Genomic DNA, 23,294 nt, shown 5'->3' with positions numbered 1-23,294 from the left:
TCCCTTGCCATGTTAGTCCTCCCAAAATGCATCACCTCACATTTCTCAGAATTAAATTCCTTTGCCACTGCTCTGCCCAGCTTACCAGCTCTATATCATCCTGTAATCTAGGGCTTTCCTCCTCACTATTTACAACACTACCAATTTTTGTGTCATCTGCATCTTATCTAAGACAGAGGAGAAAAGGAGAAGAGGACATAAGGAGAAATATTTTTCTCTCAGAGGGTTGTAAGTCTTTGGAACTCTCTTCTGCAAAAGGCAGTGGAAGCAGAGTCTTTGAATGTTTTTAAGGCAGAGCTACATAGATTCTTGATACGCAAAGGGATGGAAGGTTAGGATGGGAATGTGGAGTTGAGGTTACAATCAGCCAAGATCTTATTGAATGGTACAGCAGGCTCAAGAGGCCGAGTGGCCTACTCCTGCTCCTAGTTCGTATGTTCCTAACAATTATCTTATTGTTAAAAAGGTACTTTTGCAGTTAAGTTCTAACCCTTATAACTTTCTACAGCAAGTTTAATGGCAAGTTCTTAAAAATAACGGAGAGACTAAGAGTGAGATTCTGGTTGTTTGAAGCAAACAGGGTTGGGAGGGGGATGCAGAATAAAATGACCAACAAGTGCTGGAGATTCACAACTTTCAGTATATCTCCTAACCCCCTGAACTTGCTGGCCGATATGCACATTAACAATGGCATGCATCAGTCACACATCATTTTTCCAACAGGGCCTTGTCCATTATTACAGATTAGTTTTGGAGTGGCTGTGATCAATAAACCTAGGAGCAAAGTAGGAATGACAATGACCACCTGACACTGACTGGAACCAAAGCGTGCACTGGACTGCACAAGTCACACTGAGTTCTGCATTTCACACCAGTTGGCAGAGAGTCCGGAACTTGTAATGAGTGCCAGTATTGACTCTTACAGTCATGACAAAAGAAAAGGCAGAGGACAAACAGTCTCCCCAAAGACAAACAAGCAAATGAAAATCAGAATCGGGTCTATCATGGTGCCAGCAACATCAAGGTACCAGTAGTCCACCAATCTCAATTGATGTGAAGAAAGTGGAGATTGCCAGCCCCCTCTCCCAACTCTTTACTGATTATTTTGCAGCTATGGACCTCCTATTGAAGTCAATACCAAGCTGCCTCTTCTTTGAACCTACGGTCACAGTTAGATTCTGAAGCTCAACACTGTCTGATATCAAAACATCAATAGCACCTCGGCAAACCAAACCCAAACCAAATAAGGAGGCAGATATTTCTTGCCAAGTGCCTTCACTGCCTCCCCTCATCACATCGAATCTGATTCATGCCAATATACTCATGATGTCAAGATTAAAGGCAAACAATCAATGATGTTGGATAACTGCAGGGTAAATCATGGATCCGAATTCAGACAGGGAAAGGCAAACAAGAGAAGCTCTATGGAAGTTTCTAGCTTCAAGGAAATTTATGCCTACATTGTACAGGTGTGCCCCAAAGAATCATGCAGCATGGAGATGGAATCAACAGCTATTATTTTAGCACCTGCTTTAAAATCAATAATAGCTGATTTAAGGAAATGTTCACTCCAATATGCAATGAGTGGGGAAACCATGCTGTGAAAGAGACCAAATAAACAGTGTTTACATTTCGGACTAGGATTTCCAATCCTGATTACTATCCAGTGACGTCTGCTGAGGCATCAGGGTTAGAACATCGCAGACAAGGTAGACCCTGTTCCAAGAGCCAAATACTATATAGAAACTCATGCAGAAAGGCCATGAGCAAACACTGCAAGTCTGCAAGCAATGTGCAACTGCACCCACATGTCATAGTTTATGGAGGAGGAAACAAAGAGAAGAATTTGGGAAGAAATATTTTCGCCCTGAGATTAACCATGTAGATACATGATTCTCAAGATTGGAGAGCTTTACCAAACAAAAGCATGGACCATTTTGTTTTGATGAAGGGCAGGAGAAAAAAGGGAGTGAGTTGTATTTCTGCTCTGTTCCTTTGGTGATTATTGTGCAAGGACAGAATATTTGAAGCAATTGCTGCCCAGGAGAGCTGGCTACTGTCCAGCAGTGTCTTTTTCTGAAGGAATACAGGTGAAAATATGGACTTGCTTTTACATAAGAGCAAAATACTGTAGATGCGTGAAATCTGAAATGAAAACAAAAAATGCTGGAAAAGCTCAGCAGGTCTGGCAGCATCTTGTGGAGAGAAAGAGAATTAATGTTCCAAGTCCAAACTGACTCTTCTTCGGAACTTGCTTTCACATTGTTGGAGGACTGTGCTTTATATAACAAATCATTAACAAAGTCGTCGAAAGGTCCAACAAAGGCAAAACGCTGGCATCTAGGATGAGCCACTGCATAGAAATATGCAATTTATCAATAAAATAGGCTAAAATCTACAGGACAGCCATCAATGAGACAAAGACAGTGAACGGGTGCACCCTGAGGAATGTACATTTTGTGCCTAGAATTGCTCACATAGGCAGCTATCTTCCCACCATGCTATAAGATTCTATGTTCTATCATCAAGGAAGTCACCAAGCCTCCTTAGGCAGCACCTTCCAAACCCATGACCACTGCCATCTAAAAGGACAAGGACAGCAGACACATGGGAACAACACCACCACCACCTGCAAGTTCCCCTTCAAGCCACACCCTATCCTGACTTGGAAATATATCGCCATTCCAAAATCCTGGAACTCCCTCCCTAATAGCACTGTGGGTGTACTTACACCCATGAACTGCAGCAGTTCAAGAAGGCAGCTCACCACCACCTTCTCAAGGGCAATTAGGGATGGGCAATAAATGCTGGCCCAGCCAGTGATGCCCATATTCCATGAATGAAAAAAGGAACAAAAAGAACAGGTTTGTCAGGGACACAATTACCTTTTCCAATTCTTAAAAATTCTCAGTCTAAGGGGGTGAAGTGGTAATCAGGCACCTTTCAGAGATTAATCAAAGAGCTGAATTTTACAAATATGGCTTGCATTGTGACATGGTTCATGGGTTTGATCGTCGACATTGCTGAACTCCTAATCTCAGCCACACTGTCATAGGGAGGCATGGAGCAGATATCAAGTACCTTCACAGGGTGGGGCAGGGGAGGGATTTCCCTAATTTATGCTCCGCCCTAAACTGGATGCCAGAAAACTGCGAAACACTGTTGTCTCCTATTACTGGGGCAAGGGGTGGGAATGCAATTCTTTAATTCAAACCCATCAAACAACTAACTGCATTGCTAAAACTAGAAGCAGCAAGGTGGGCATTTAAAAAAAAAGTTTGATATTGGTTCTGGAGCCCTCACTGCAGCCATGGAGCTCTTCACCACACTCATTGGGAGCCCAGCTGCACCAGAAACATGGGAGCCCACCCAAATTTTCTATTGTAATTGACCTGACCCCAGAACTTCAAATGGGGCCAGTTCTGCTCCGCTCCAACTCTACCAACCTCACAAAGTCTCCCCTGGAGCTTCAGAGCCTTAATGTTCCTAATCAACCACTCTGAACACAACAAAAAATGCCACTCCTTCTTTCAGGAGCCTGTTCACATCATGCAGCAGTTTATGGGAATTATTTCATAAATGGAGGCCATGGTGCTGGGAGTCTTGGCTCTTTCCTTTCCTAAAACCTATTTTTTCAATCCAAGAAATGTGTGCAATATCACTGAACTGTGCTGGTTATGTATAGGATCTGTATCTGTAAATGTGTTACCATAAACAGCAAGTATTTGCAGAGAAGATTACAGTTCCTGATATTTGTCATCACATATTTTGATGGGCAAGACAACAGTTAGCAGTTTCTAATCATTATTTAGCTCTGAAGAAAACATTATTGGTAGCAGGTATTTAAGATGGTGTTGAAATGAGTCTTGGTTGTGAAGTAATTGATGGTTCAAGGAAGCGGTGTATGTAACAACAGTGATCGCATTCCAGCCAATCTGGCACCATGAGATACTGGTGGAAAAGCACTAGCCATTTGAGTGCTTCAGATAATTAATAAATGTAATAGCTACAGAACAGATCTGGCATTATCCAGAATATGCCTCTTTCTGAAAGAACTATCTTTTGTGCACTTACTTCGATTTCTGTGGTGCCTGCGTGATTTTCAATTACCTCCACACACCGCCTTTTCATCAATGGTTCCTCAGTAACCACAGTCTCTTCAGCAATGTCAGTTGCTGGAACAGTCAAAACTAGAACACATGAAAAAAGGTTAAACTAGACAAAACCAACTTCAGAAACCAAATTCTCAGAAATATTAGCACTTGATATTTTAAATAGTTACAAGCTGGCATTCAGCTGAACAGTATTGCAGTATATAAAGTTTTTAAAGTTAATTATTTAATGTGCAAAGCAACCTCTAGCAAAATTCTCTAAAGTAACATTATTTTTGGTGTCAGGAAGTGTAGCCAGACAATTAGGGATGGGCAATAAATGCTAGGAGTTTGGATGGTGCAGAATTTGTAAGGTGCATCCAGGAGGGCTTCCTGACAATATAGTCCAACTAGGGAAGGGGCAATACTGGACCTGGTTTTAGGGAATGAACTCCGCCAGGTGGTCTAAGTTTCAGTAGGGGAGTATTTCGGGAAAAGTGACCATAATTCAGTAAGTTTCAAGGTACTGATGGATAAGGATAATAGGAGTCCTCGGGTTAAGGGGCTTAATTGGGGGAAGGCTAATTATAACAATATTAGGCAGGAACTGAGAAATCTAGACTGGAGGCAGATATTTAAGGGCAAATCAACAACTGACATGTGGGGGGCTTTCAAACGTCAGTTGATAAGAATTCAGGACTGGCATGTTCCTGCTAGGATGAAGGAGAAGTATGGCAAGTTTCAGGAACCTTGGAAAACAAAAGATATTGTGAGATTAGTCAAAAAGAAAAGGGAAGCATTCGTAAGGGCTAGAAGGCTGGGAACAGATGAAGCCCATGGAGAATATAAAGAAAGTAGGAAGAAGCTTAAGCAAGGAGTCAGGAGGGCTAAAAGGGGTCATGAAAAGTCATTGGCAACCAGGATTAAGGAAAATCCCAAGGCCTTTTATACATATGTAAAAAGCAAGAGGGTAGCCAGGGAAAGGGTAGGCCCACTCAGGGACAGAGGTGGGAATCTGTGTATGGAGCCAGAAGAAATGGGAGAGATACTAAATGAGTACTTCTCATCAGTATTCACCAAAGAGAAGGTCGAGTTGTCTAGGGAAGAATGTGTAGATAGCCTGGATCATGTTGAGATCAAAAAGAGGTGTTAGGCGTCTTGAAGAATATTAAGGTGGATAAGTCCCCAGGGCCAGATGGGATCTACCCCAGAGTACTGAGGGAGGCAAGGGAGGAGATTGCTGGGGCTTTGACAGAAATCTTTGTATCCTCACTGGCTACAGGTGAGGTCCCAGAGGAGTGGAGATTGGCCAATGTTGTTCCATTGTTTAAGAAAGGTAGCAGGGATAATCCAGGAAATGACAGGCCGGTGAGCCTTACGTCAGTGGTAGGGAAATTATTGGAGAAGATTCTTCATGACAGGATTTACTACCATTTGGAAGCAAATGGGCATATTAGTGAGAGACAGCATGGTTTTGTGAAGGGGAGGTCATGTCTCACTAACTTGATCGAGTTTTTCGAGGAAGTGACAAAGATGATCGGCGATGGAAGGGCAGTGAATGTTATCTACGTGGATTTCAGTAAGGCCTTTGACAAGGTCCCTCATGGCAGACTGGTACAGAAGGTAAAGTTGCACGGGATCAGAGGTGAGCTGGCAAGATGGATACAGAATTGGCTTCGTCATAGGAGACAGAGGGTAGCAGTGGAAGGGTGCTTTTCTGAATGGAGAGCTGTGACTAGTGGTGTTCTGCAGGGATCAGTGCTGGAACCTTTGCTGTAGTATACGTAAATGATTTGAAGGAAAATGTAACTGGGCTAATTAGTAAGCTTGCAGATGACACTAAGGTTGAAGGAGTTGCAGATAGTGAAGAGGATTGTCAAAGGATACAACGGGATATAGGTCGGTTGGAACTTGGGCGGAGAAATGGCAGATGGAGTTTAATCCAGACAAATGCGAGGCAATGCATTTTGTAAGGTCTAATACAGGTAGGAATTATACAGTAAATGGCAGAACCCTTAAGTGCATCGACGGGCAGAGGGATCTGGGTGTACAGGTCCACAGGTCACTGAAAGTGGCAATGCAAGTGGATAAGGTAGTCAGGAAGGCATAGGACATGCTTGCCTTCATCAGCAGGGGTATTGAGTATAAAAGCTGGGAAGTCATGCTGCAGCTGTATAGAACCTTGGTTAGGCCACACTTGGAATATTGCGTGCAATTCTGGTCGCCACATTACCAGAAGGATATGGAGGCATTGGAGAGGGTGCAGAGGAGGTTTACCGGGATGCTGCCTGGTCTGGAGGTTATTAGCTATGAGGAGAGGTTGGAGAAACGTGGATTGTTCTCACTAAAGCAACGGAGATTGAGGGGCGACTTGATAGAGGTTTACAAAATTATGAGTGGCATGGACAGAGCAGATAGTCAGAAGATTTTTCCCAGGGTGGAAGAGTCAAATACTAGGGGACACAGATTTAAGGTGAGAGAAAACTTTAGAGGAGATGTGCGGGGCAAGTTTTTTACGCAGAGGGTAGTGAGTATCTGGAATTTGCTGCCAGAGGAGATGGTGGAAGCAGGTACGATAGTGGTGTTTAAGAGGCAGCTTGACAAAACATGAATAGGATGGGAATAGAGGGATATGGACCCCGGAAGTGCAAAATGTTTTAGTTTGACAGGCAATATGATCGGTGCAGGCTTGGAGGGCCGAAGGGCCTGTTCCTGTGCTATACTTTTCTTTGTTTGTTTGTAATGTATTGCACACTCTCTAATTCAGTGAATAACAGTGAATGTGCTACACCTGCTCAATTATCTGGGAATGTTCAGCTTTATAATATTTACCTTACATGAACAACCAAAGAAAGAATACAGGGAAATGATGAATAAACATGATTAGTTTTCACTAACATCAGTACTTTATCAATTAATTGCACTTTACCTTGTTGTCCAGCCTGCATAGTGACAATAATTGGCTGATTCACGCCATCACTGGCTGCCTGTAGGTTGCTCAGTTGAATATCATCAGTTACTATGGTAATCACTTGCTGACCGCCACTGCTGACAACTTGTTGAATAGCACTATCCACCGAGTCTGCTGTTACTACTTCTTCTGTGGCAACTGCTGAAGTAAAATTAATATTTCTCTTTTAATCCTGAATTTTGGAAATTTTTGTTTTCCATTTCAGACCTCAGTACGTAGTAAGCAATAACCAAAACCTAGCCATTATTTTAATAAAGTTAAAAGATTTTCCTCCAATCCTGAAGGCTGTCAGGTGACCTGCTAAAAATTCAGTCAATCCTGCTTCCAAAGCATTTATTCGGGAGTATAGAAAAGAAGCATGGACTGACTGGAATTCTGATAGTATATGACAAGAATGTTGACTTTACATATAACGGAAAAACAAAATCAGGGGCCAATGAATCGGCAGGCCCTCCAATCGGCAGGCCCTCCAATCGGCAGGCCCTCCAATCGGCAGGCCCTCCAATCGGCAGGCCCTCCAATCGGCAGGCCCTCCAATCGGCAGGCCCTCCAATCGGCAGGCCCTCCAATCGGCAGGCCCTCCAATCGGCAGGCCCTCCAATCGGCAGGCCCTCCAATCGGCAGGCCCTCCAATCGGCAGGCCCTCCAATCGGCAGGCCCTCCAATCGGCAGGCCCTCCAAGTTGCCACCACTTTGAAGATTTAAAAGAAACTGAAACAGGAGGTTTATGTGAATTCATCAACAAATGTCAAACAGTCATTCACACTTCGACTATTACAGATGTCCTTTCCATTAAGGGTTAATTTTTTAATGCTTTGCCACCAAGCTTGGGAGAAGCTTGTTCAGATGAAGAGCTTATCTTGATCAATAGTGACACAGTACTTCAGTAGTCCATAGCATCACACACAATGTACAATAGAATAACAAGAGATGAGTTTGACCGCATAATCTTCCCAATCTACTGATGAAAGCACCAAGCAACGCACAATGTTGGGCGAGCAGATCTCACCTCTGTATCCCTGCCTTTCAAAATATTTCACCCTATAGTTGGGAGGCCAGTTGAAATGAACAAACACCAATCACTATATGAAAATGTTAATTCAACATGGCTACAAAAAAGCATAAAAAATAACAATTTCCAAACAGGCCCTTCAATGAGTATACTGCTGATTCTCAACTCATCCAGAAAGCTTGGTGCTGCCATTATAGTTCTGTTGTCATCTACCAAAATTCACAAAATGAGTATATTAAACATACAAAAATTCATCTAAATTTTCTCCACTAAGTAGCTGAAGTGAACAGCCTTTCTATTGAAGTTTACTTTAGACACAAATGCAGATATCAATTCGCCATGCTCTTGAATTGAACGAGAGCTAATCAAACACTTACTAAGGTTGTAATATGTAAAGATAAAGTTCATTCATTCTAAACATTTATTAAAGTACATTTGTTATCCAGACAGGCCATGATCTGTTTTGCACTCCTGTGTTGAGATTAGATGCCTTTTCTAACTTTAAAGCTTCAAAGATTGATGTCAGGTGGAGGGTACTCATTAGTGGGAAATTAATTCTACCATTTTTTTTTACAATATTGGTCTTCCCCTTTCTTGTTAATCAGTTATACTCCAATATAACAAACTTCCAGAAAATTAGACGTTTTAGTCCATCTGGAAGTAAATTTCAAAGCTTCATTTACAAAGACAATTGAGTTTTCCCCAGAGATAGCACTAATAACCGCCATTCTGCTGATCAAAAAGCCAGGCAAAGAAATAGGAGGTTTGCAGAGTTTTCAAGCCGCGTTAATTTAATGCAAAATAGTAGTGTTATAATCAAATTCTCCCAAAGCTACAAAAAAATTTTAAACAAAAAAGATACTCATACAAATGTTTTACGCGCTCTCTCACACTTCATGCATAGGGAGCTCTCTCATTGCTTTGTAACCTGCTACCAGCAGGTGCACAAGAGCAGCCCTCACTTAAAACTTAGCATGTGGCTGAGGCACAAATTAGCAATGCCTGAGGTTCACCCCACTCTCTTCTGAGTTCACTGATCTTAAGGTAGTTAAAAACATGACAAAAGCAAAATACTGCAGAAGTTGGAAATCTGAGATAAAAACAGAAAATGCTGGTATACTCAGCAGGTCCGGCAGCATCTATGGAGAGAGAAACAGGGTTAACGTTTCAGGCTGTAGCCTTTCATCAGAATGGTGAAAAGTGTCAGAGCTGCAATGTTAACCCTGTTTACTCTCCACACTGCTACCAGACCTGCTAAGCAATTCCAGCAGGTTTTGTTTTATATTATAGTAAAAGTATTACAACTGGCCTCAGCAGCCTTGTTTGCTCAGATGTGAATCTCCTGTGGAGAAATAGCCTGCAAACATTCATTGTTTCAGCTCACAGATGAGGAACTGCTTAGAGGAAAAGCCAAGAGAGCAGTGTTTATGAAAACGTACCCCATTATTAAATCAATGCATTCAGAGGGCAAGGAGAAAAAAGTGGCAGAAAGAGTTATTGCAACATTTTAAGGATCTTAATCTGAAGCTGCTGAAAATTACATAATAGAACTCCTGTCCAAGACTGTTATAAAATCATAATTTTGTAGTTTACTCCAATAACACTTCACTGTCCATCACTATCGCTGGATTGAAATCCTGGAACTCCCTCCCTAACAGCACTGTGGCTGTACCTATAACACATGGACAGCAGCAGGTCAAGGCGGTGGCTCACCACCACCTTCTCAGGGGCATGCCAATGACGCTCAAATCCCAAGGCTGAATTTAAAAATTGGAATTAATATTTCATGGTGCTGCACCCAGAAGTTGGGCAAGGACTCATCGAGTGCCCCATGAAGCAGCTTCCTGATCTTGATTGAAAATGACATTTGGTGGGGCTGGGTGGGTGAAGTCACTTTGTGCTTACCCTAGTAACCAGATCAAAGCTGCACTGATGTTCAATTCTGAAACACCTACTGTCCAACTGCCTTAGCAATAGGAGCTTCAAGAGTGGGACATGCTTGATCCAGGAGATTCCAGGCTAAAATAGTGGATCACAACTAAACTAAAGTATTACTATTTTGCTATGCTTTTCTTCATCATATATTTTGGCATAGGGACTATTGGAATGCCAGAGTCTCCAGTTTGGATCTCACTTCATCCTTTAATTCGTCCTCTGCCCTAGTTCTGCACCATAACCTCTAACAAATCATTTATTTTTAATAACAATGTAACAAACACTGTTGGGAGAAAAGTTATACTATGCCTACAGCCTTGCCAGTCACACAAAACTTTACTCCATGTCATTTGATCCCCTCCATTCCAACTCAGATTCAAAATAGTTAAGTTACTATTTTCAGCACTTTCGTAACCAAGAATCTCTCCATTAAGAGATATTTTGTGGACAACGTGGAAGGTTACATTCATATCAGTCTAGGCTGTTTTTGAACAAAGTATCAAAGCAAGTGTGCTTTGAAAGAATCTCAGGAGCAGGTGAGGCACGTTTGCTTTTAACTTTAAGACCACCCCACTTATTTCTTAAGCACAGAGACTGCCCGTCATATTTACTCTCAAAGTGGGGTCCATTCAGTTCTGAAACAGCAGGCATATAGTTGTCCTCATCATTCCAAACTCTGGTATTCGTAAACGAAAAGCAAGCCCTTCTGTAATTCCTCGCTGTGTAAAAACCAAGGGATGGGTTAGGTTATCTTCAATATGTTATAAGACTATATGAACTAACCTATACTGTTAAGACTAACTATTTAAATAAACTCCTTTTCTAAAGCTATTTAGAGCAGTCTCTTCTAGATAAACATAACCACAAAACAATGCTACAATACTACCATAGGTTCTCATCTTATACCTACTCGGAATGCTACACTTTAAGGCTGTCAAATCTATTAAATGGTATGTGTTAAGTGAAAATTATTTAACAGAAATGGGTGGGAGAGAAATTGACATTAGTAGAAATTGTTTTACTGAATATAGCAATAAAATATCCAACTCAAAGGAGAGAGACCAAGGAGCAGAACACGAGTCTGAACTCTGTCATTAATATTTTCTCAGATATAGATTAAAATATTGCTCTTTTGTTATATGGATTTGTGCAAAGGAATTAAATCTGGGGAGCTTAGTGAGATAGGTTGTTAATTACACAAAGGTTGAGGTTGCTATCATAGAATATCTGGTCAATTATTTAGTGATTATATTAATAACAAGAACCCCAGTACTGAGTTTTATATATTATATAATTAATATAGATATTGCTGATTACTATATATTCTATACATATGTATAAAGCATCTTAACATTCCATTAGTTAACAGCATAAATTCAGGTGTGATTTTTTTCAAATCTTTCAGATGAAGGTTTTGATAGAATAGATAGAGAAAGGCTGTTCCCCATGGCAAATGGGTCAATAACCAAAGGACATAGATTTAAAATTGTTGGCAGAAGTTCTAGAGGGGAGGAGGAGGAGAAACATTTTCAGAGTTCTCAGGATCTGGAATGCTCTACCAGAAAAAGGTGGTGGAAACTGATGCTCTACCAGAAAAGGGTGGTCGAAACTGATTCCATAAATAGTTTTAAAATGGGAGCTGGACAGGATGAGGAACTTAAGAGTTTTACTACAAAAAGCAGAGCTGTGACTCTAAGTATGGCTTCTCATTCTAGGAGCTACTACGGGCATGATGGGCCAAATGACCCCCATAGTTGTCAGTTTCTATGATTCTGTGAAATATCAGTTTTTTTTTGTAATTACAAAGTCCAAAAGCTTTGCATGAACGTATTTCTTCCCCAGCGCCCACCTAAGGAACAAACGTAGCCACTAGAGCTTGCTAATCTGAATAGATTCCAGCACAACTGCTTTTCATTCTTTATTATTTCCTCGAGGAGGTACTATTATTTTATTCTAAATTGCTCATTATCATAGCCAAGAAATAGCGTGAAGGTAACCATGTACAAGAAGCTCTTACCGATGTTAAGCTAGTCTTATACTGACTGTTCTCAGGGAACAAACATTCTGAGAGAGACACATTCTAAGATAGAGTGTGTTCTGGTTCCCTCAGCATATTGTGGTTACAGTATTGAAGGCTGGCTGTCAACATGTAGCAGGCTGCACTTACTCCATCACTGTGAACTCCACCGTAGTTTCATACATTTCTATTGATGGCAACAGCACTTGAACAAGGCAACCCTTACCATCACCTAAGGGATAGGGAGGGGCAATAAATGTCGGACTTGCCAACAATGCGCACATTTAGAATAAAATAAATCCTACACTCAATTATTCATTCATTGAATCAGTAAACCTGAATTATTGTAGCCAATAATATCCATAAAGTCATTCTATTTATAGTAGACGTTTAAGGAAAGAGACAGTGCTGGCTCTAGTTTGAAGAAATGAATTACAGGAGCACGATTAGCTTGGATATAAACATTTGAAACAAAGAGGGAACCATCAAAGATCGAAGTTTTCTTTTATTTACCCACCCCACCCCCAATCACATTAGCTCAGCTGAACTGTAAGGCAAAGAAAAGTTTAAGCAAAGACTAAAGATAAGGACAAAAGCAAAAAACTGCAGATGTTGGAAATCCAAAACAAAAACAAAAATACCTGGAAAAACTCAGCAGGTCTGACAGCATCTGTGGAGAGCAATACAGTTAACATTTTGAGTCCGTATGACTCTTCAACAGAACTAAGGAAAAATAGAAAAGAGGTGAAATATAAGCTGGTTGGGGGGGGGGTGGGGGAACAAGTAGAGCTAGACAGAGGTTGTCAGACCTGCTGAGTTTTTCCAGGTATTTTTGTTTTTGCTATAGATAAGGAAGTAGTGCTAGAAATTAGTGGGACTTGATCTGAAAAAGGCATAGGCCATGGTTACTGTATTCTAGAATATTCAGTGAAGTCAGAAACAAAATAGTTGAGGTCTAATTAAAATTCTTCAAACAGCCTTGTGTACGGAAGTTGCCCTAGTGATTTGGAAGTTTTGAAGCATAACAACTCCTCTATTCAAAAAGGGAGAAAGGAATGAACCTGTTAACCTATTCGTGGGTAAGCTTCGAGAGCCACAGTAAACTCCATTTCACCTAGAAAAAGAGATTTGTTAAAAATACATCAGTCTGAGGAAGCAACAGTGTATTAAAGGAAATACAGTGGATGTTGAGTGTGTGGGGGTTTGTTTGAAAAGGTGTTGCAAAGGAAGCTGGTTACTAAAACACGTGGCATTAAAAGGAATGTGGCAGTATAGATAGGAAGCTGGCTACAACGACTTAGATAGTGGTTAACGGATATAAACAGTGGTCAGTGTTAAGACCATTACCCTTCTTAATATTTAATGATATGGAATACATCAAAATTTGCATACAACATAAAATAGGGAGCACAATTTTGCTCCCACTAGTGAAACGTTTTTATGTTAACTCTCAACAAACTACCCCAAACACAGAGCAGTGTATACTACACATTGGAAGCTGGTTACTTATACTCTTCATTAGTGGTCTGGTAGGATTTATTTTTTAAAACTTGTGACTACTGCTTCTGACAAGTTAATAGACCTGCAACCTTCAATATTCCACCAGTGGAAATTTAAAAGGCAAAACAACAGGAATTTGATTAGATTTCTTTTAAACAAATGGGCATCTTCAGGGTTGGAAAAATACACAGCAATGGCAAAGGTTCTTTAGGGACCTCACGTTTAAGCACCTCAAAGTAATCAGTAAATTATTTGGCTATAGGCAAAGACCCACCTTTTTGTGATTCTTTCATGAGATGCGGGTGTTGCTGGCAAGGGCAGCGTTTGTTGCCCATGCTGAACTGCCCTTCAACTGACCTTGCTAGGCCATTTCAGAGGGCAATTAAAAGTCAACTGCATTGCTGTGGATCTGGAGTCACACGTAAGCCAGGCCAGGCAAGGACAGCAGATTTCCTTCCCTAAAGGGTGTTAGTGAGCCAGATGGGTTTTTTACAACAATCGATAATAGTTTCATGGTCATCATCACTGAGACTAGCTTTATACTCCAGATTTATTTTTATTAAAACTAGCTTTATATATAAAAGGTAGCTTTATATATAAAAAGAACTACCTTCACATTCCAGATTTATTAACTGAATTCAAATTCCACCAGTTGCTGTAGTGAGATTTGAACCCATGTTCCCACAGCATTAATCTGGGTGTCTGGATTGCAAGATCAGTGAAATTACCACTACACTGCTGTCTCCCCCAGTCAATCATGCATTTGGCAAAATCAGAGTCAACTGCATTATAGGATCATGAATATGGACATTCTGTTTCCTGTATAATGTACACCTGGAGTTCATCTTGTAAGATCTGATCAGCAAGAATCCATTAGTATTCAAGAAGCATTATAGGAATCTTTTTTAGGTTCTTCTAGGTTCTTCACTCCTTCATTCCAAAGGTTGACTGTGTGACACAAGCTTGATCATGAGTAAATAACCCACCTGTTAAGTGTGAAATTGGCCATTCTGTACAAGCACAGTCTCCTATTTACAATAATTATCAAGTCCCACAGGAAAACCTGAGTGTTTTCTGTTTGTTTTCCTATGTGCATAATAACTGAGCAACTGTCCCCAAAACCAGAAAGGCAATGCCAGTAATTTCACATTGAGTTCAGAACCTTCGCCATACATTCAGACCAAACTACTGAACAGAAGACAGGTGCTTCCCTGATGATGTTCAGATAGCTTCCAAGACTCATGCAGACGGCACTAACAAATGCCTGGGAACTGTAGTTTGTCAATTAAAAAATAATGTGTGGTTTCTGAAGTCACTGAAAAAGTTTAAAACTAATAGAAAACATTGACCTTCGTCCAGAGGACAAGGCAAAACAAAATCTAAATGATTTACATGTTATTTAATTGGAAATAGCTCCTGCTTCCAAACTTTAAAGGGAACCATTTTCAGCATACGCTGGCACAATGATCTGTCTCTTGGTAAAACTTAATTTAAAACTGAATTTGCCACCAGGAATACAGTCTAATATAACTTCACTACTAATCTGCGACAACTGTTACATGTCAAATTTCAGTGGTGATCTTTGCCATTGGTGTCAAGGAACAGTGAGGAATAATGAAATTTGATACTTTAGTTCTTAATTCCTTTTAAAATCATGTAGCTTAATTCTCACTGTTGGTTAACAAAAAAATGTGAATTAACACATCTTTACAACAAGAATGATGATTTCAATAAGCTCCATATAAAAATGAGGCAAAACTAAACTAATGCATTCCCAGACCTTAGCATTAAAGTCTTATAATGTAACATATTGGGGGACGTTTATGGGGCCTGTAAGAATAGGAAATATGAGAGGGAGCAGGGTGACTTAATTAGGCGGGAGCCAAAATTTCACTTTCCCAATGGCAGGTTGAGATGCAGAGGTTTAGACAGCAGTGCGTTTGTGGCGGGTTCAGGCCTCACGTCATCCCATGGTGGGTTCCTATTTGTAACTCATTTGCATCCCATGAATACTCATTCTGTTAAAAGTTTTTGTAATTACTTCCTATCTTCAGCATTAAGTCATGGCGCATGAGTATCATGTGGCACCCAGTTCACATTTGTTTAAAGGTGGCATGAGCCAGTTGGCTTTGGTGCAGTTTCCTTGCTGAACTCTGCAGCACAAGGGAAGGGAGCAGGAGAATGGCAGCTTGCATAGAGGCTCGGGACTGGCAAGTAAGCCAGGGCTGAGCCAGGTGGGTTTGGGGTCAGGTGGAGGTGTGGAAAAGAGATCCAAGTACAGATAGAGGGCATAGTCAGGGGCATCAAGATGTGGAAGCGGGAAGTGCTTGGCATCATAGGTGTGGTTGGGGGGTGCTGGTGGGGACAGCCAGTGAAGGTAAAAAAAATTAAAAGAAAAGTACAGAGTTTGTAGTGTCCACGAGTGGGTCCATCTCAGGGTATTGTCTGGTAGAGGGAACATTCACAGTCTTGGGGTGAGACTGATATGGTAGGACAGGTCCAGTCTGATGTTGGCATACTCAAAGGTTGAGTGGGGGGGGTGGGGGTCAAGAGATCTGACAAAAGCTCTAAAGATGATGTGGGGAGGGTCTAGGGTCAGCGGGGGAATGTTGTCAGGAATGGGCTTAGGCCTGGTAGGGGGTGGGAAAGATGACAATTCCAACTGGATGGTGACTGGGTCCAGGGTAATGGGGGGAAGTTAAAGAGTTATTAAGGGAAGGCACCAAGTGATGTTGGGAGGCTCAAAGTTGATGGGGGCAAGCGTGAAGGTCAAAGAAGAGTAACTGGGTTCTAACGTAAACCTGATGATAACCATGTTCTCTATGTCTACAGGAGCACATGCTGTGACAGATTTGGAGATTGAAGTGGGAGGAGCCCAATGTGTGGCGAGTGGAGTTTTGGCTGTGGACAAGATAATGAGTTGAAATTCTCACTGCTCATCAGTTCTGTGGGTGAAATCCATGGATAGAAATGTTCTCATTTCACAGTCTACCTTCTTCACACAGTTCAATTGCTGGAATGCCTATGGGTCTCATACACCCAATATTCCTGCCACACTGGAAGCAGGAGGAGCAGATGCGTAAAAGAAGGCCTCTTGCCAGTCAACAACAGAGGCTGCAACAGCAGCAGCAGGCAGAACCAGAAGGGGAGGCTGGTCAGGATGCAGCCATCCAGCAAAGGCATCATAGAAAACGGGCACTGGCACATCTGTGTCATCAGGAGGGGAACTAACTACCTGCAGATGTCTGAGAGGCATTAGTTAAGGAAAAATATCCAATCGAGGGATTGCCTGAGATGTACAACTCCAGGTTAAGGACTCTTACCTGATGCACTCAATATCTTCTGTGTCTGCACTGAAGACACTTTTATCTTCCTGAAGTACCATTGAAAGTAAACATTCGTGCCTCTATAAACCACCGTCACTAATATGATTGACCCAATCCTATGTGGACAGGAGTGTGGATATAGATTTCTGTCCATTTAATGGTCTGCCATTGATCTGCTGTATCCAATGGTGGCCTACTAAGTATATGGTGAGGGTCAATTCCCAGCCCTGATTTAAGTGTCATGATAAAGGTCACTAGACCACGACACTGGATATTTTAGAGATATCAGCAATGTATGTTTTTGTTAAGCAAAAATATGTAAACGGAGTGTTAAACTCATTGGCTCAGTGTCGGTTCAATGTTTGAATCAGCAATGCTGTGATGCCTATGCAGAACTTTGACAAGTTTCCATCTTTCACTGCAAATTTGAGAGTTGCATAGCTTGAGTAACATAAATGGTCAAGAGTGGTGAATGGCAGGTGTGACTGCATTGTTCCCTCAAGACTCGTTAAAACCTCTGCATTAAGTTATAAGATACACAATACTGGGGACACCATTTCACTATTTACAGATTACCATTTCTCATACATTTTTAATAGCTCATTAATAATAGCACTCCCTGAATGCTTTAGCAAAATGAACAGCAGCCATTTTTCTAACCTGGTGCTTCAGTTGTATGTGTCAATGGTGCTGATGCCTCTGCCAAAGCAGCTAATGTAGCCAACACTGATGTAGAGGAATTCCCAAACTGCACCGTAGAAATACCCGAAGAGTCTAAAAGTTAAAAAAAAATCAAGCATTACGTGCCATTCCTCAGATAATAGATTACTGAAGATCTACACTCATACACACCATTTAAAAATGCTGTTAAATATTAAAAGCATTATACAAAAATCTTTAGAATGCTGTTAAAAACAAAGCTAAACTTGGCACTTAATTTTATTCCAAGTACTTTTAAAATATAAATAATAATGAACATCTGCAATCAATTTAGTAATCACTTATAAGCATTGAGATGGGTTACTTTAACTGATCAGAATGATATGAGAAAAGTCAGTTCTAGTTTAATACTTTTTGATATCATTAGTGATATTGTCAAGCAGAAGGGAATGGATGTCAGTGTTGGGAAATGGTACACTCCAATTTAACGGTAATTAGTGTCAGCATTAAACACTTCAGGGTCAGATACGGCCACATGGTAAAGCTCCCTCTTTACTGCCAAGAACACACATTACAATTATATAGTTTAAAAATAAGTTATGCAAAACAAAGATGAGGTAGAGGCTGGTGGGTGAGAGGGAAATCACATGGCTGAAGGCCATCATTGACACCATAGGGATAGGTTCCCCAGCAAGATAAATGAGCAGAGTACAAACGGCCCCAATGAGGGGAGGGTGAGGAAATTCATGACATGGGGGTCCAGATCCCCTTGCAAGGTCTCTACAAGAACTCATAAATGCTGTCATTGGACTCAGATTTTGACTTGGTACCCATTCCTCTTGGATGGGTAGTTATCCAAAAAAATTACCTCTTAAAATGATGCGTGCCTTGAACAGCATGAGAAATTTTCAAATCTAATTATCATCCTACTGTCTGTCTCACTCCTGCCAGGACTGGCAAAAATTGAGGTTTAATAAACAGGTCCTTTGAAAGGCCATTAAACCTTTTCTGTCCAAAGTCTAAGAGCATTTCTTAAAATCATAGCACTTCTTAAAATTATTGGAATCAATTCTGAGAGACAGGATAAACTATTACGTAGAAAGGCATAGATTGATCAGGGATAGCATGATTTTGTTAGGGGAATATCCTGTCTTACTAACTTAATAGATTTTTTTGAGGAAGTAACAAGAAGTATTGAAGAGGGCAGTGCAGTGGGTGTTGACTAAATGGATTTCAGTAAGGCATTGGACAAGGTCCCACATGGCAGACAGGTCAAAAAAGTGAGATCCCATGGAAAGATGGTGAGTTGGATCAAAAATTGGCTCAGCGACATGAACCAAAGGGTAATGGTCGATGGATGTTTTTGTGTGTGGAATGCAGTTTACAGTGGCGTTCCACAGGAATCAGTGTTGGGGCCCTTGCTGTTTGTTGTATAGATTAATGATTTGGACTTAAGTGTGGGAGGCACAGTTGGGAAATTTGCAGAAGACAAAAATTGGTCACGTAGTTGATAATGAAAATGATAGTGGTTGTCTCCAGGATAATACCAACGGTTTGGCCGAGTAGACAGGAAAGTGGCAAATGGAATTCAATCCAGAAAAGTGTGAGGTAATGCATTTGGGGGGGACAAACAAAGCAAGGGAATACTCAGTAAACGGGAGAGTATTAGGAAGGGTTGAGGAAATGAGAGGCCTTGGAGTACAAGCCCACAGGACTCTAAAGGTGCAAGAACAGATGGATAAGGTGGTAAAGAAAGCATATGGAATGCTTTCCTTTATTAGACGAGGTACTGAATACAAAAGCAGGGATGTAATGCTGGAACCGTATAAAATGCTAGTTAGGCCACAGCTAGAATATTGTGTACAGTTCTGGTCACCACATTACAGGAAGAATATAATTACTATGGAGAGAGTACAGAGAAGATTTACAAGAATGTTGCCAGGGCTTGAAAATTGCAGCAATGAAGAAAGATTGGATAGGCTAGGGTTGTTTTCCTTAGAATGGAGGACTCTGAGGGGTGACCTAATTGAGGTATACAAAATAATGAGGGGCCTAAATAGGATAGACAGGGAAGACCTGTTTCCCCTAGCTAAGGGGTCAATTACCAGGTGACGTAAATTTAAGGTGATTGGTAGAGGATTAGAAGGGACATAAGGAAAAACTTTTTCACCCAGAGGGCAGTGGGCAACTGGAATTCACTGCCTAAATTGGTAGTTGAGGCTGAAACACAACTCTTTAAAAAGGTGCCTGGATCTGCATCTGAAGTGCTGTAACCTGCAAGGTTATGGACCAGGTGCTGGAAAGGAGGATTAAAAATGAGTAGCTAGTTTCTTATTTTACTTTTTCTGACTGGCCCAGATATGACGGGTTGAATGGCCTCTTTCTGCACTGTGACTTTTCTATGGTTTTATTATAGATAACAAAAATATACAACCTCAAATGGAAAATTAAATCTGGGTAATTCAAGTACTGATATTTTCCTACATATTAGCATAGCGCTGTTGGTAGATTCCTGCCTCCGACTCAGAAGGCTATGAATTCAAGTCTCAATATGACTTGAGCATTGAGCCTCAGTGCCAACGTCAGAGTTGCTGTCTTTTAGACAAGTGTAAACTCACGCTTCATCTGCCAACTAAGTGATTCCATGTCACTATCTGAAGAGCAGAGGGGAGTTTGTTTAGTGTCTTGACCAATTGTCATACTTCCATCAGCACCAAACAGATATTTAAGTATTCATTCATTGACTCTTTGAAAGATCTTGATGTGCACAAATTGACTGTCACATCTACCCACAACAATGACTGCTCTAAGTGAGTAATCTATTGGGTGTAATGCAATTGGGGTGTCCTGAGGATGTGATAAGGCATTATATATAAATACAGTTCCTTTAATAAATGAGAACTAAAATAGGATTACTGTTCCTCATTGATCACAGGCTAAAAATGATTTATGCATTTCATTAGAAAATTACAGAAATATATATATATCCTATAAACAATGCAAGTATACAGCAGACACCAGTTCCTAGGACTGTTTGAAATCTTAGTTGCTCAGTAATGATCCAAGTCTTCTCTGAAAGCCATGATTGAACCTGCCTCCACAACATTCACAGGTAGTACATTCCAGATCCTAATTTACTGCGTGTTACGGACAGGAGAGGGATTAATCTACACAGCCCTGATTTCTCCTCTCACTACCTGTCCATAAACAGAGAGATGTTTTTGACTTCTGATTTCCTCCTTTATAAGTGGTGGCGTGTTTTCCCCAACCCTTCAGTTTGAAGCAATCCAATCCTCTATTAATAACTCTGCAGCAAACTCAAAGTATGGCAAGATAAGGAGGTTTTTTTTTTTACACACACACAAAACGTGGGAAGGGATTTTCGTGACATCTGCCCCTTTTTGCACTCATACAATAAAAGAGGGATAAAGGATAGAAATAGGCAAAGGGCAAGGCCACGACAAAAATAAGTGTTCCGGTTTCACATGAGTCAAGTGCCCAGAATCAAAAGGTCCAGTGGTGTATTCCTTCAAAGGTTAGCAGGCTGCAACTGTTGTACGTTGATCAGCCTTTCCAGAAGCGAGGATTTCCACAAAGGGAGAAAGCACAGAGATGAATTAGTCTTGAAATAGTCAGATACAGAAGTTCCAATGTTCCAGAAGTTCACAGTGTAGATGAGGGCCAGGGACTCTACCTGGGCAGAGCTCTTTCTGCTGCTATCCTGTTAGATGATAATTTGGTAGATTGCCTGGATCCTGTTCCATATGGGAATATTACAGGTTTTAGCAGCTTGGGGGGACAGCTTGTGACATACCTCCCACTTCTTCTCCTGGGTGTTGGACAAAAGATGTATTTTCCCAGGTCTGGGATCTTGAGGTGTTTAATAGAAGAATCAGGGTCCCTTTTGTCCTTTGCAGACATACTGTCTCCATTGGCTGGAGCTCTGCATTAGAAATGTGTTGGTGCATTTCTTTCGAATTTGATTGTCAGCAGTCAGAGAGGGCATTAGCACCTCTTTAAAGATAATGAGGTCCCTGCTGGTTTCCTATTGCTAGACATTCCTCTGGTATGAGCCATGGCTAGTCAGGGTAAAGTCTTGTCCATTTTCAAAATAAAAATAATAATTTTATAAAGTAGCCAGGAAGTGCAGAAGTATACAGGTATTCTCTCATTCACATTGGCACATCAGACACACAGTTAGCAAGGGAAATAGCAGTGCCTTGCAACATTTTTGTTTAATGGTTTAAACCTGGGACAAGGTGTCAGCAAGGGCATGGCCCAGTCCTGGGATCTGGGTAGATTCGAAATTCATTTGCTTGGGGAAAGTTCTGACTTCCCTCAATTGGGGTCAGGCATCCCAGCCTCCTGAATAAGTATCCTCAAGGAGGGTCTGGGAGTTTTACAGGGTGGTAAGCACTTAGGGGGCGAATGACGGCCAAGCTGCTCTGGGTGACCCACAGGGGAGCGCTGGGCATCCCACTCTATGGGTGTCAGGCACTGGGATCATAGGGCTGAACTGCTCTTGTCTAGCCTAGCTCCTGCCTGTCCACTTTGGTAACCTGTTGGCTCAGGTGTTTGGACCCAGAGGCTGGGGGTCGGCTGAGGGTCAGGTGAGTGGTGTTTTAAACGGATCTTAGCTTCTTTAGGGGATTCTGGTTCAAGCGTTAGCACAACTGGAGAGTTCCAGCTTCCAATGCTAGGCGCTTTTGGTTGGCACAGCAACAGGCAGGCAGCTGGCCCCTGAACTTGGGCCAGCCTTTCTGGGCCAGGATGACAGGAAGATGGCCTTCTGGCAGGGGCCTTTCGCACATCAATAGCAGATATAGCTACAGGGCTGTAGCCTGGTGGGGGCTGTTATGGATCATTTTAAAAGGGGCGCTTAACTCTGTCCAGTCCTCTTGCAATTCTGCAAGGTAGTAGGTGAGCATGGGGTCCAATCTAGTTGGGGTCCCACTGCTGGCCAGTTCTGTAATAGCTTCAGTGTATTTTGGGACACTACTGTCCTCTGTGGAATGGTCAGCCCTTGCTGTACCTCTGAATGATTTATCAACTGGGTGAGGCATCACCCTCACTCTTTCTGGGCCAATTTGGGAATTTTACCGCTCCACATTTAAATTTGCCATAAAGTGGTCAGAGAAGTCAATCACTCGCTTCCTGGCTGGGGACTTTGACTTTGGATGGGGTGCTCTCTTAACAGGTTCCAAGTCCTCTGGAGCACCACCGCCCTCAAGTAGAAGTGCAGCTCCAGCTACGTTCTCTGGGGGCTTTTCGACTGCTTATTGGTTTGGGAACTCCCTTTGTTCCTATATAATGCCAGAAAGAGGGCTCCTGCCATCCATACTGCGGCAAGTCCTTAACCTTTTCCTTTCCGAGCTTAATAATTTGTCTTCTTTCAGGCTCTGGCTACATGGGCATCTCCCTCTCTATTTCTTTCTCTGCTTTAGGATTTCTCTGGTCCCTATTTAATTTGGGGATATTTGGGGAATCTATTTCAGATTCTAGGGGCCTTCTCTGGACCCTGCTTAATTTTACTGCCTGGCTTCAGCTTTGCTACCTTCTAGCAGCTCTCGCTCGACATCTATAGGTGCTATCTCACCCTTTGGGCCTCTGGACCTTCTCCAGCTTTCTGCCATTCTGCAGATTTCCGCTGCTTGATCCTGGCTTCTTTTCTTTCACTGGCTAGCACGTGGCTGCCAGTCAAATCATTCCCAAGGAGGAAATCGATTCCTGCTACTGATAGCTTTGGGACAATTCTTTCTGTAACAGGGCCTGAAACAAGGTC

At 41.6% G+C, this 23,294-nt stretch overlaps 1 protein-coding gene across 12 annotated transcripts in view; it reads right to left on the bottom strand.

Annotated features, from left to right (window-relative positions):
* The window catches only part of gabpb1 (GA binding protein transcription factor subunit beta 1), an 88,936-nt gene that overhangs the window by 38,920 nt on the left and 26,722 nt on the right, over nucleotides 1-23,294 (bottom strand). For 8 of the 12 annotated variants that reach the window (XR_005941456.1, XM_041175185.1, XM_041175181.1 and 5 more), the window contains exons 6-9: nucleotides 17,513-17,626; nucleotides 10,621-10,728; nucleotides 7,021-7,203; nucleotides 4,075-4,190 (exon numbers count right to left, since the gene is read on the bottom strand). Coding sequence is in view for 11 of the 12 variants with exons in the window: in XM_041175185.1 (XP_041031119.1) it covers nucleotides 4,075-4,190; nucleotides 7,021-7,203; nucleotides 10,621-10,728; nucleotides 17,513-17,626 (521 nt within the window). In the remaining variant the exon portion in view is untranslated. The remainder of the gene's footprint in view (nucleotides 1-4,074; nucleotides 4,191-7,020; nucleotides 7,204-10,620; nucleotides 10,729-17,512; nucleotides 17,627-23,294) is intronic. The other 4 variants (XM_041175184.1, XM_041175182.1, XM_041175187.1 and 1 more) reach the window with 4 other exon arrangements.

Source organism: Carcharodon carcharias, chromosome 26 (assembly GCF_017639515.1).
Source record: "Carcharodon carcharias isolate sCarCar2 chromosome 26, sCarCar2.pri, whole genome shotgun sequence".
NCBI lineage: Eukaryota > Metazoa > Chordata > Chondrichthyes > Lamniformes > Lamnidae > Carcharodon > Carcharodon carcharias.
This window is presented reverse-complemented; position numbering and strand designations above follow the sequence as displayed.